This window comes from Salminus brasiliensis, chromosome 17 (genome assembly GCF_030463535.1).
Source record: "Salminus brasiliensis chromosome 17, fSalBra1.hap2, whole genome shotgun sequence".
In the NCBI taxonomy this organism is placed as follows: Eukaryota; Metazoa; Chordata; class Actinopteri; order Characiformes; family Bryconidae; genus Salminus; species Salminus brasiliensis.
Genome location: NC_132894.1, coordinates 23,065,084 through 23,077,460, shown reverse-complemented (window position 1 = coordinate 23,077,460; position 12,377 = coordinate 23,065,084). Strand labels below are relative to the sequence as shown.

Genomic DNA, 12,377 nt, shown 5'->3' with positions numbered 1-12,377 from the left:
TACAAGTACACAAAAGCACCCACAGTGAAGTGGTTGTTGGCAAAGATCTCACCATTAAGCATGGAAGACTATTATTGAAAATCTTGGAATGTGTAGTTTTCAGACCTTTACACTCTTACACTTTTATTCCTGTAATATATTTATAAGGAAGTGGTTAGAACATAAATCAATATTCATTTAATGCTAAAATATTAATGATATTGCTATCAGAATTCTTAATTGCAAGAATGCAATGAATCATTGAATCCCATGAATCAAATGAACAGTAAATTTCTGTGAAATTATTACATCTGTGGATACAAAATGAGCAATTTAAAATTCCAATCTTAAACCCAAGAGTGCAACAGAAATGTTTTAAAACAATGCCTTTAAAGAACCAAAAAAAGGCACTGCTAAAAAGACATATGTAGTACATTCCAATAAAACCACCAATAAGTCAGGGCAGAAGTTTGTATTTTAGTAGATGTCCCATCATATTCATCTTCATCTTCATTGTCATTGTTACTTCTGAAGCAGTAGAGGAACAGGCCCTTTTTACAGCACGTTTTGCAGACATCAGTTTCATCATAGGAGCAGAGCAGATGTGGATTACTGTAAAGTTCACATCTCTTTCTGCTGGAAAATGAAAAAGTATCTTCTGAAGTACTCTTGGAGGATACATTTGTTAAACACCTGAGTGGTGGTATGGATCATCGTCCAGCTGAAATCAGTCTCAACCTTAAATCCTAAATCCATGAAATAAATCTCTGTATAGACAAGCTAACCAGTTCTGAATTGTTGGTGTACTCTGGTCAGAGCTGAGCATCTCTGTAACAGGAAGAGTGGTTCTGGTTGTAGACTGTGTTAATATGCACACAGCCTAATACAAAACTGGGTGAATAATCTCAATCTATTTTTTTGAACAGATTTGATCAATCACCTAGCCCTCCCCCTACACAGACACCCCTGCTGTATCCCCACTCAGCAGCACTACCATCATGCTGTCCTTCCCCCTCTCTCACAAATTTTAGCTCACAGTCATCATCATCCCCTAATGGCTCATCATCTGGCAGCATCAACCACCCATTCACACATTCCAGCACCCAGCCCCCCCTGCTCCAACCTGTCCTTCACAACAACCCAGGTGAGAAATGAGCTGAGGAAGATCAAGACAAAGAAAGCTACAGGTCCCGATGGAATCAGTGCCAGGCTCCTCAAGTCCTGCGCTGATCAGCTGTGCAGGGTAGTTGAGCATATGTTCAACATGAGCCTGAAACTGGGAAGAGTACCACAGCTGTGGAAAACATCTTGTGTGGTACCTGGGCCAAAACACAGCACCCAAAGGACCTAAACAGCTACAGGCCGGTGGCACTGACTTCCCATCTGATGAAGTCACTGGAGAGGCTGGTCCTCAACCACATCTGCCCTCTGGTGAGCCCATCCATGGACCCTCTTCAGTTCGCCTACCAGCCTGGTGTCGGGGTGGATGATGCTGTCATCTATCTTCTACACAGAGCCCTTTCTCACCTGGAGAAGCCTGGCAGCACTGTGAGGATCACCTTCTTCGATTTCTCCAGTGCTTTTAACACCATACAGCCAGGGCTTCTAAAGGACAAGTTGGGACATTGTGGAGTGGACAGTCACCTGTCAAACTGGATACTGGACTACCTCACCAACCGACCACAGTATGTAAGGGCACGGGACTGTGTCTCTGACTTGGTGGTCAGCAGCACAGGAGCCCCTCAAGGAACGGTCTTGGCACTGTTCCTCTTCACCCTGTACACTGCTGACTTCATGTACAGCTCACCGACCTGTTACCTCCAGAAGAGTACCACAGCTGTGGAAAACATCTTGTGTGGTACCTGTGCCTAAAACACAACACCCAAAGGACTTAAACAGCTACAGGCCAGTGGCACTGACTTCTCATCTGATGAAATCACTGGAGTGGCTGGTCCTTAACCACATCCGCCCTCTGCTAAGCCCATCCATGGACCCTCTTCAGTTTGCCTACTTTTTGCAGGTATTGCAGGTCCTTCCTTCCTGCTGCCGTCAGACTCTACAACCAGCACTGCTCCCAGCGGACCACATACACACACACTTAAACTACACACACATGTTCAGGGAACAGAGGTCCCTCAATGTAAAAATACTATGTGCCATACCGCCCTCCCCACACACACACACACGTGCAATTAAGAATCATTTGCAATAACCTGTAAATAATATTGTTATTGCTTTTTAAATTCTTATTTATATTGTGTTTATAGTGTAAATTATTTATCTACATTTTTTGTAACTGAGTGTCTTGCTATATCTTTTTGCTGTGACACTGTGAATTTCCCCACTGTGGGACTAATAAAGGATTATCTTATCTTATACAACGGATCCTGTGGAATCCAGATGAAGTACACTGAAGAAACATGAGTAAAATTTACTTACATTTTTTTGCAACTTTCTGTGTTTAATTTCAGATATATTTAACTAACTTCAACTCGGTTTCAAGACTTAAATGTTGCATAGATTAAATAAGTGAACTGAACTTCAATCAATCCTTTCTTTTAGTAAAGTTTACTTCATTTCTGCATACAATATTATATACCTAATTACAGGTCCATAATGTCCACTTTGTCAGGCCTGCGTTGTCTGGCTCTCCCCCAGGGCGCTCCCCCGGACTCCGCCCCCAAGCCCAAATAAGGAGCCGGGGATTCCGGAAGTCGGTCGCGCATGCGCTCTGCGGCCGGCTTCCCTCGTTAGCGCAACTCTGAACAGCTGGGACTGGAGCTTCTTAAGCCGCAGCGTTTCACTCAGTCGATGCCGTGAATTAGAGCTGTTGCAGCCTCTGCAGCACTGCGCTCTACGGGCTGCTCAAAGGGGGAGTACAGTCTGTCGGTGCATGTTTGGTCTGTTGTCCTCGTTACTCTGTCTGCTCTGGTAGTTCGTTCCTGTGTGTTTTTGTCACCGTTTCCAGCTCTCTGGTTTTGGAAGTCTTGCTTCGTAGTTCCAGGTTCTTGGTTTTTGTTTCTGGTTTTATCTGAAGCTGTTTTGTTTTGGTCGTTATTTCCACAGTTTTTCGTTCATAAGTTTCGATTCCTTTTGTATCCTCGTCCAAACTCCTCACAGTGTGTTAGGTTAGTTTTGGGTCCTGTTCTCTCGTATACCGCTCAGCTACCTCCCAGTCTCAGGTGTGTTACTTTACCCGGTTTGTGTTTCTGGTCGTTACTTTCCAGTTTTGTCCACTAGATTGCTGAACCTCTGATTTAGCTTTGCGTGTCTGTTTTGTTACCCCGTGTCCCGTTTTTCATTAAAGTCCTGCATCCCTGCAAGTGTTTCCCTGTGTTCACTGACCCTGACCCAGCATGACACACATACAATATTACTAAAATCAGTCCAGTCATGTATTTTTACTAAAATAATTTGATAAATTTAATATAATTCTGGTGAAATGTAAATAATTAGTTCAAAAATTCAAATGTTTACATAATCTCAAAGATTTCTTTAGTAAACAGAACAAGTCTTACTGACTCAACACATGGATGGCATGTAATACACTGTTTTTAGTAAAGACCAACAGTGCAAAAGTTTTGAAAATATAAGATAATCTTTTATTAGTCCCACAGTGGGGAAATTCTCAAGTGCATGTATATAGTTTTTCACTGGAAGAAAAAGTGCTGTAAGTTTATAAAAAGGTGCATGACAAGAATATATGAAAATAGCATGTACTGAGTCTGAAAAACAAAGAGAGATACGTTTGAAAAATTACTTTAGGAAAATGAATTTATTTTGAAAACCAACATCGCTAAATCTGAAAACACGTCTTTGACCTTTTTTTTTTTTTTTTTACAGAACCAACTTTCAAGAACATGAAAGTCTTTGGACTAAGATTTAATAAACAATACTGATTCATATTCCTTATTATTTCATATAAACATGAACAGTAATTCATGTAGCTGAAGGTGAACACTGCAGCACTCACATAATCAAAGGTCATCAAAGATCAAGTCATTTTAGCACAGCAGAAGATAAGGCTTTTTAATTTATAGTGAAATGTTAAAATGGCAAACAAAGTAAAAACTAATTTAGTAAATATGTGAACTTAAAAAAGAACATTTTTCTTATTGGCAGATTTCTAGCAAACAGGAACTCAAGTATTCACCAGATTTCAGCAAAAGCCTCAGACACAATGAACAGCAGGACAGCACCTCAGAAAACAGGCTTTTTAGAGTGAATAAACAACCTCCTCAGATCTAGAAGTTTAGGACACTCTGCCTGCACACAGTTATCTTCAGGACATGATTAACGTTGCTGTCGCTCAGGTCATTTTTATTCTTGTCCTGCAAATTAATAAACAAAATAGCATATAAGATAATGATATATCCCATGCAGTGGTGCACAGTAACCAAGTAAATGTAATTCATTAAATAAAAAAATACTTCAGTACAGTATCTTTACTCAAGTATTACTATTTTGAGTGACATTTTATTTCAACTCCTACGTTTCCAAGATGTAAGGGCGTTGTCTTCAGGGGCAATCACTGTATAAACATGGTACTGACAGGCTATGACCCCCATGTCCATGCTTCAATCTGTAGCGTCTCAGCAGTTCTAGTCTTCTTGTATTAAAGCTACAGATTTTACATGACCAGTTCATTTAAGGTTACCTAGAAAACAGTACAAATCTGTAAACAGTCAATTTAGTATATATAATTAGGCACAATTTGCCCTTTGAAAATGCTATAGACAACATTAACTGTAGGAATTAGAAAATTCACTCAAATGATTTAGGTACCTTCACATGCAGTCATCATTGCAAAACTTCAGGTTTTCTACCAATAGTCTGTTTAAAATAACATAAAAAGTGCAAGTTAGACAGTGAAGAAATAGAAACAAATATTAGAAAAGCATAATTTAAACATTGAAAAGCATTCAAATCCAGTTGTACATTTTCTTACAGAACTGAGGGTTTTGCCTCAATTTGAATCTCGATAGAGGATCAATACTCTGATCAGCTGCTGTTCAATAAAGAAGGGTTGTGGCACTTCAAACTTTTGAGGATTTATGAAGCTGCCTTTTAGATAAAAAGGGCCAAAATGCCACACAGCACTAAGATGTTACATTAAGTCAGTTGTTCCTAAAGTGTTTATTGCTTTATTTAAGGCCTGTAGAGCAGAGCTCACTCACACACAGACCTGCCCTTAGTGCTTTATACAGCCTGTATACGCAGCACTAAAGGTTTGGGAACCAGCTGGACCTTTCCAACTTCTAAACAATAATTTCGATGGATTAAAGCCTCATATCTCCAATCACTGATTGTAAATCTGAAAACTGCCCAGGCAGCTGAAATCCAGGCTAAAAGGTGATGTTGTTGGTCAAGCGGTTAAAACTGTTTATTAGTTTTATTACTTCTCATTTCTGCTCTGAAAACCTGGCTTTAAAGGTAAAATGATCAGTCCTGTAATATTATCAGTGCTGCCGCTTTGGCAGAGCTGAGGTGATTTTGAGAGCCGTGTTCTGAGTTTAGTCAGTCAGGTGCAGAGCTCTCCTCTCTGAATCCATTATAATGTTTTTATCTTCATGTAGATGGAGAGAGATAAATAAACACATGTGGAGAGTTTATCAGATTCATTTTTAGTCTCGTTTGTTTAGTAGTTTGTAAAGTTTGCAGCAGTTTTACACAAATAGGTGAATAGTAGTGAACCAAGCTAAGCTAAGCTAAGCTAGCTCTACCGGAGCTGTTGCACTCTGCAGTTCTGGGGTTGGAACAAGCTGCTCAACAAACTCCAGAGTAAGATTATATGAATGTAAGTAAGATTATATTTTTGTAAGTGAGATTATGTTTATGTAATCTTGAAATCATTTTTATCTTACTTGTTTTACTTCAATACTGTGTAAAGTCTGCTTAGAAATCACCTTAGTTTTGCTCATGATAGAATTGTTTTCAGCATTACAGTGAAGTGACTGGCTGAAGTAAGTTAGCTGAGGCAGAAAGTATAAAGGAGGAAATCATGTCAGTCAGGGCAATTTATAACTTTCTTTTTTATAGTATATTTTATCTGTGGAAATGTGTACTTAATGGAGAAATCATAATATTTTATTTTTATCAATAAAATATGTCACATTAGCATAATTTTCTAAAATATTGCTAGTGCTACATTTATTTGAAAGAGACTAAAGTAGGCTATGCTACCATATAGGTGGACAACATGTCAGTCTGGGCAATATATATACACAGTATATACGTTTATATATATATATATATATATATATGGACCTTAACTTCTGAACTGATGTCTTTTCTGCTACATGCACACCCTCTCTCTCTCTCTCCAACCATTTACCCCAGATAAAATGGGAAGCTAATGGGAAGCTGAGTTGAGAAGTCTGATGGCTTGGGGGAAGAAGCTATTGCAGAGTCTGGTCGTGTTGGACCGGATACTGCGGTACCTTCTTCCTGATGGCAGGAGGGAGAATAGTCTGTGTGAAGGGTGGGTGGAGTCATCCACAATGCTGGTTGCTTTGCAGATGCAGCGGGCAGTGTAAATGTCCATGACGGAGGGGAGAGAGACTCCGATGATCCTTTCAGCTGTCCTCACAATGCGTTGGAGGGTCTTGCGGTCAGAGGCTGTGCAGGTCCCAAACCAAGCAGTGATGCAGCTGCTTAGGATGCTCTCTATGGTCCCTCTATAGAAGAGGGTGAGGATGGGTGGAGGGAGACGGGCCTTTCTCAGCTTCCGGAGGAAGTAGAAACGCTGCTGGGCTTTCTTGGCTGTAGAGCTGGTGTTCAGGGACCAGGTGAGGTTCTCCGCTAGGTGGACACCAAGGAACTTGGTGCTTTTAACAATTTCCACAGAGGAGCCGTTGATGTTGAGCGGAGAGTGGTCGCGTCTTGTTTTCCTGAAGTCAACAACCATTTCCTTGGTCTTCTCTACATTCCAGTGAAGGTTGTTGACTGTACACCAGTCTGTCAGCTGCTGCACCTCCTCTCTGTATGCTGACTCGTCACCTTTGCTGATGAGACCCAGCACAGTTGTATCATTGTCGAACTTTATGATGCTGTTAGAACTGTGTTTCTCAATACAGTCATGAGTCAGCAGGGTGAACAGTAGAGGACTCAGTCCAGGATCCAGTTGCAGAGGGGGGTGTTGAGGCCCAGCAAGCTTAACTTCTTGGTGAGATTCTTGGTTGAATGCTGAACTGAAGTCTAAGAACAGCATTCTGACGTAGGTGTCCTTCTTCTCCAGGTGAAGCTTCTCTGACAAAACAAAAAGTATTTGTGATTGAATTCTGCATATATGTAATTATTTTTAAAATAACATCACTGTCACCACCTTTATTAATTGTAATCTCTTTATTTTTATTATATTGAGATGGATGGAGACAAGGCTCAATATGCATGTCTTATGGAGTCTGAAGAGGAGATGGTGACTAGGCCCTGACGATCTTAGGCTTATCACTAAACATGACCGATGAAAATCATGAAGGCTTGACCATTGAAGAAGAGGACTTCATGGACATGGAGCTCCTGGATGAAGAGAAAAAAAAGGATGACAACGGATGACAGCATGATGAGCAGATGATGACAGCAAGATGAGCAGAGGGATCAGTCAACTACCTCTTATCGGTAAATACATGTATTCCAAGTGTTTGTACAAATATGCTGTTAGGGGTGGGAGCTTGTACTGAATAGGCCATCTTATGCGAACCATCATGGGGCATGGAAAGAAGTGACCATGGATGAATTTGACCGTATTCTTGGGCTCCTCATTTACATATTGGGGAACCAGATCTCTTCAGGGTTCATAGGCCAAGTTATGTATGTCCTGTGACCATTTCAAGGAAACTGTTTCCGTCGCCACAGAAAATAACTGGAATCAGCTTAGGAAGTTGTGTTACCTGATGAAAATCTGAATACAGATGAGAGAATCTTAAAATCAAAAGGTAAAGCAGTATATGAAGGGCAAACCTACTCACTGGGGTTTTTAAATTGTGGGTCATTGCAACTTCAGATTTGGGATATACCTTAGACTCTGATGTATACACAGGCAGTATGATGGGTGCATAACTGATTTGGCTACAAAAGTAAATGAAGACCTTGTGCAGCCATTTAAAAATTAAGGTCACACAGTTCGGCAACTTCTATACATTACTAACTGTTATAGTCCAACTCAAGGAGTGGAGAATCAATGCATGTGGGACATGTAGGATTAATCGTAAGAAATTCCCAGTGGATTTCAAAGATGTAAAAAAAAAAATAGAAGCGATGAGCTTAACGTGGTGATATGAGGTGATGTAGAATTGATGGAAACGTCTTTGTTGTTCAGTGGAAGAACACGCAAGCAGTTACATGCCTCTCTAATTTCCACAATGCTAATGATTCATCAGAGGTTTTTAGGATGGTAAAGAATGGTGCTACTCAGGACAGAAAAGTAGTCTATCAACCAGCTGTAGTAAAGGACTACAATAAACACATGGAAGGTGTTGTCAGATCTGAACAATGTTAATCACACACAGTCTGCTTCAGAAAACTCTGTGAAAAAGCCCACCACTTCAGAGAAAACTCTGAAGTGGTGGGCTTCTGTCTTCTACAGTCAGCTCCTCTTATCCTTCCTGTGTTTGGGTATATGTTCTTTGTTTTTCTTTTTAATCACAGGTCAAGGTGCAGTGTGCATTGTTCATTGGAAGGAGCTAATTTGAGGTAATTATCGACCTTGCATTGTCTGTTAAATACTTTGTAGTGACTTTTTGGCAAAATGGCTTAGATGAGATTTGATATTCTGTTGCCTCAAAACTGTTTACTGAATTGTTTAATGATTATCCTGAACAAATAATTGCTTTTTTTTGTATTGTTGAATTGGATTTTTTGAGAGTTTATTTTATGAAGTGATGCATTGTTCATTGTTCATCAATAATGCTGAACTATATTGTATACTATACAGCTTGAATGATTTTATGTAATGATACTATGCTTATATTAATGTGTTTATAAAAAGTATTTATAGAATGAGAAGTGTATATAATTCTAATAATTTTTTTAATGTTTTTATTATGCACTGTTGTTGGAGTGCTTATTTTGTCAAATACATTTTATCTGCTGTCTTTTTTTCAAAAATATGGATGTTGACAATTTAGCAATAATTTAAAAAAGGGACGCTAACATTGTTAAAAAGTGAGGTAAAAAGGAACTATATGAACATTCTGTATTGCTAAATGACATGGGTAACAACAGAAATGGGGCTTAACCTGGAAGAAACTACCTGAGGCTGGAACGTAGCCCGGGAGCAAAGCGAGAAAGGGGCAAATCAAACAGAGGGAGAAAGGCTAGAACTTAAAAAAAAAACAGAGAAACTAGCACAACAACCACGCTCGTCAGGCGCTATTATACTTACGTGACTAGAGTGCAAGGGAACCGGACGCCAAATCTCCCTGGCGACCAACCGGTGACCCAGACAGCGAACTCCTTCTGAACGTAAAACCGCTCCGATAGAGCATATACTACTTGAATTCGTAGACCTCCCTAGAAGTCTCCTGAACGTGAAGCCAACCTCACAGCTTGGCATCGCAAGAGTAATTCTCGGCGCCAAGGCATCTGCGTTTGCTCCCTTTGTACCCCAGCACTCAGGTGAAACCAATCAGAGATAAACAGAAAACATGGCGTCTTACATCGACCGCTGTCATAATAAAAGTCCTTGGTGAGAAAACAAACGGGAGGAACAGAAAGTCCATGAACATTGAAATTAACCCAACATCAACTTAAAAGTCCCAAGGAGCCTGTGGACCGCGTATGTTTTTAATTTATTCATTTACCTTCGTTCCTTTTAGATCAAATATATCAAATAAAAGATATTTTTCTTTTTCAATCCTCGTCTATTGTAAAAACTCTGTATTTTCAGAGTGGAAACAAAGGTTGATTGGTTGATTGATTAGCCACCCAGAATGTAACAGCTGAATCAAGAATGCCTAATTGTTTAAATTACAGCAGACTTTTTAAGTTTGCACAATTTAAGTGTTCATCAACTGAACAAGCACATAGTGAACATTGGCTCAGTTTGAGCTAGATCTTATTTTTCTGTCCTGTTACAGTTTCTGTTAAAGTTACTAAAGTTACTAGTTTTTTCAGTAGTTATTAGTGGGGTCGGTTAAAACATACTAGCTTGTTCAGTATAATAAGGTTTAGTCCTTAGCAGAACTTATCAGTTACTTTTTTAATTGAGAAAGTAAATTAATTTTACAGAATTTTAGAAGGCCTCAATCTTAGGAGCCGTTTATAATAGTCCTCTACAGTTTCCCAATTCAACATTGCTCAGTTTCTGACAGGACTGCTGTCTGAACATAGATCATGCACATGAGTGTTTCTGCTGGTCTATGTAGCTTTTGTTACCTGAACATCGGATTAGAAAAATATTGTCATGAAATGTTCATTTGCTCGTCAAACACATATAAAGTGTATAAAGTACTTGGTTAGGAAAAGTCAAATGTACAACTTGTCCAGGGACAGACTGGCCATCTGGCATACCAGGTGTTTTCCCTGTGAGCCGACGCGTTGTTTGGGCAGACAGTCTCAACAATTTTTATTATTTATGTATTGGTCTGACCAGCCAATAAAACCAGTAGATCTGTGGCCCGATTGACACCAGGCTGGCCCAATCACTCCAATACAGTGTTTGTACTGTTTGTATTTACACTTATTTTAAAAGTGTTTTTAATTGTTCTAATAGCATTTTTTCAGTGTTTTGTTATTTTGCAGTTTAATAATACACTCATTCTAATGCATTCTAATAATATAGTGTTTTTACTGTATTTGTGTTTACAGTTATTCTAATAGAGTGGCTTTTTTTACTGTATTTGTATTTGTTTTGCATTCTAATAATGAATAATAATTCTACATTTCTGTATTTCTGTTTACAGTTATTCCAAACCTATTTTTTACTGTTCTGAAAAAAAACTGTATTTGTGTTTATTTGTTCAAAAAACTGTATTTGTGTTTATTCTGCACTTTAATAACATCTGAAGTTTTTACTCTATTTGCTGTTATTAAATTTTTTTTTACTGTTTTAAAACAGTTTTCTTTCTGTAATTGTGTTTTTTTTATTTACTGTATTTGGGTTTGTTTTGCATTCTAATATCATACACAGTTTCTTTTACTTTATTTGTGTTTGCAAAAACTAACTGTTCTTATATTGTGTTTTTTTTTTCTTCTTCAGTGTATTGCTGTTTATTTTCCATTCTAATAATATACAAAATTTTATCAGAACAAGGGAAGGACGGTTTTGTTTGCCGTGGTTTGAATTTGAACCGGAGATGTCGTTTGGATTGTTTGGCTCAAGACAGAAGTAGGTATCGAAATGTCATAAATAATTTGATGTGAATATGACGTTGCATTTTGTTAATTTAACATGAATTATATTGACTGTAGCGGCCACACGGAGCCAAGTAGCCAGCTAAATAACGTAAGCTAGTAGTGGCCTGGCTTTGCTTTTATCACAGTTTCTATTTTATTCTGGGGTGTTATTTCAAATTGTATTGTTACTTGGCACGAGTTGAGATGAGTGATATGGGAGTTCCCGTCATTCTTACTAGCAGGATTTAATGTGCTCTCTCTTACTGTTTTCCTTTTTTTTTGTCTCTCTTTAGTTATGCACTGAGTTTGAAAGGATAGTAAAACTGCCTCTTCAGCTTGACTGCTGCTGTCTATTGGACATGTATGGACAAAAACTGCACTGGATAGGAAGGCAAGCATTTGCAGAGAATATACAGAAGCTTCTTGATGAGCTTGATGAACAGGTGTGTGGCTTAACCTAACTGTACCTGCTTGCTGTAAACAAGTAGTTCTTTGGGCTTTGATAGCGAGTGAGACTGCCGTCATGCATATTACGGAAATGTTAGAAATGTAGTAGAAATGTGTTCTTATGTGTTTGTAGATTTGTTTCTTTGTTTTTTATTACACAGAGCTTGGAAATTGTGATGCTCCAAAACACTGCTGCACTGAAAGGTCTTCCACTATTCTTAAGAGAGGTGCATGCAAATACTGTCCTGGGGACCTGCTTGATAAATTTAAATATTTTCTTATTTTAATTATGCAGTCATTCATGATCTTTATCACAGCTACTGGTTCTTTGTCTTTATAAAGGCTGTTCTGTTCTCTACTTCAGCTTTAATGGTGCTGTGGCACTAGTTTTACACTCACCCTATTCCCCTACGAATTACCTTGGGTCAATGTAATGAGCCATGAGTTGTTACATCTGTTATTGTGCAGCTTTTTTATGTCCTTAACATTGAAGACCCCAAAGAGATGAGATACAGTTTTGAGGGAATCCAAAAAGTCTTTTCAGGGCTTGGAACCAGTTTCTCAGCAAGGTTACTGTCTTTCACAAATAAACTCTTAGTCTCCTGATCTGTTGAGCC

The 12,377-nt window shown here is 38.8% G+C and overlaps 1 protein-coding gene across 3 annotated transcripts; it reads right to left on the bottom strand.

Moving 5' to 3' along the window:
- Positions 1-3,776: 3,776 nt before the first annotated feature.
- LOC140538143 (uncharacterized) lies at positions 3,777-9,562 on the bottom strand. 3 transcript variants are annotated; one of them, XM_072660584.1, is made up of 5 exons: positions 9,362-9,562; positions 6,247-7,222; positions 4,765-4,812; positions 4,472-4,636; positions 3,777-4,310 (listed from the first exon to the last, which is right to left on the bottom strand). In XM_072660584.1, the coding sequence occupies exons 1-2, from the start codon at positions 9,530-9,532 to the stop codon at positions 6,332-6,334; spliced, it is 1,062 nt and encodes a 353-aa protein (XP_072516685.1). In that variant the 5' UTR covers positions 9,533-9,562; the 3' UTR covers positions 3,777-4,310; positions 4,472-4,636; positions 4,765-4,812; positions 6,247-6,331. The 3 variants fall into 3 exon arrangements, with proteins under 3 accessions (XP_072516685.1, XP_072516687.1, XP_072516686.1); XM_072660586.1 differs by having other exon boundaries at positions 6,420-7,222; XM_072660585.1 differs by lacking the exons at positions 3,777-4,310; positions 4,472-4,636; positions 4,765-4,812 and having other exon boundaries at positions 6,136-7,222.
- Between the last annotated feature and the right edge of the window lie 2,815 nt (positions 9,563-12,377).

What these genes read in the sequence shown, in the direction of transcription:
- LOC140538143 (XM_072660584.1), bottom strand. Translation starts at nt 9,532, where the DNA reads ATGCCAAGCTGTGAGGTTGGCTTCACGTTCAGGAGACTTCTAGGGAGG. An exon ending in TTCCCTTGCACTCTAGTCAC is followed by an intron (nt 7,223 to 9,361) that starts GTAAGTATAATA and finishes TTGTCAGAGAAG; the next exon opens with CTTCACCTGGAGAAGAAGGA.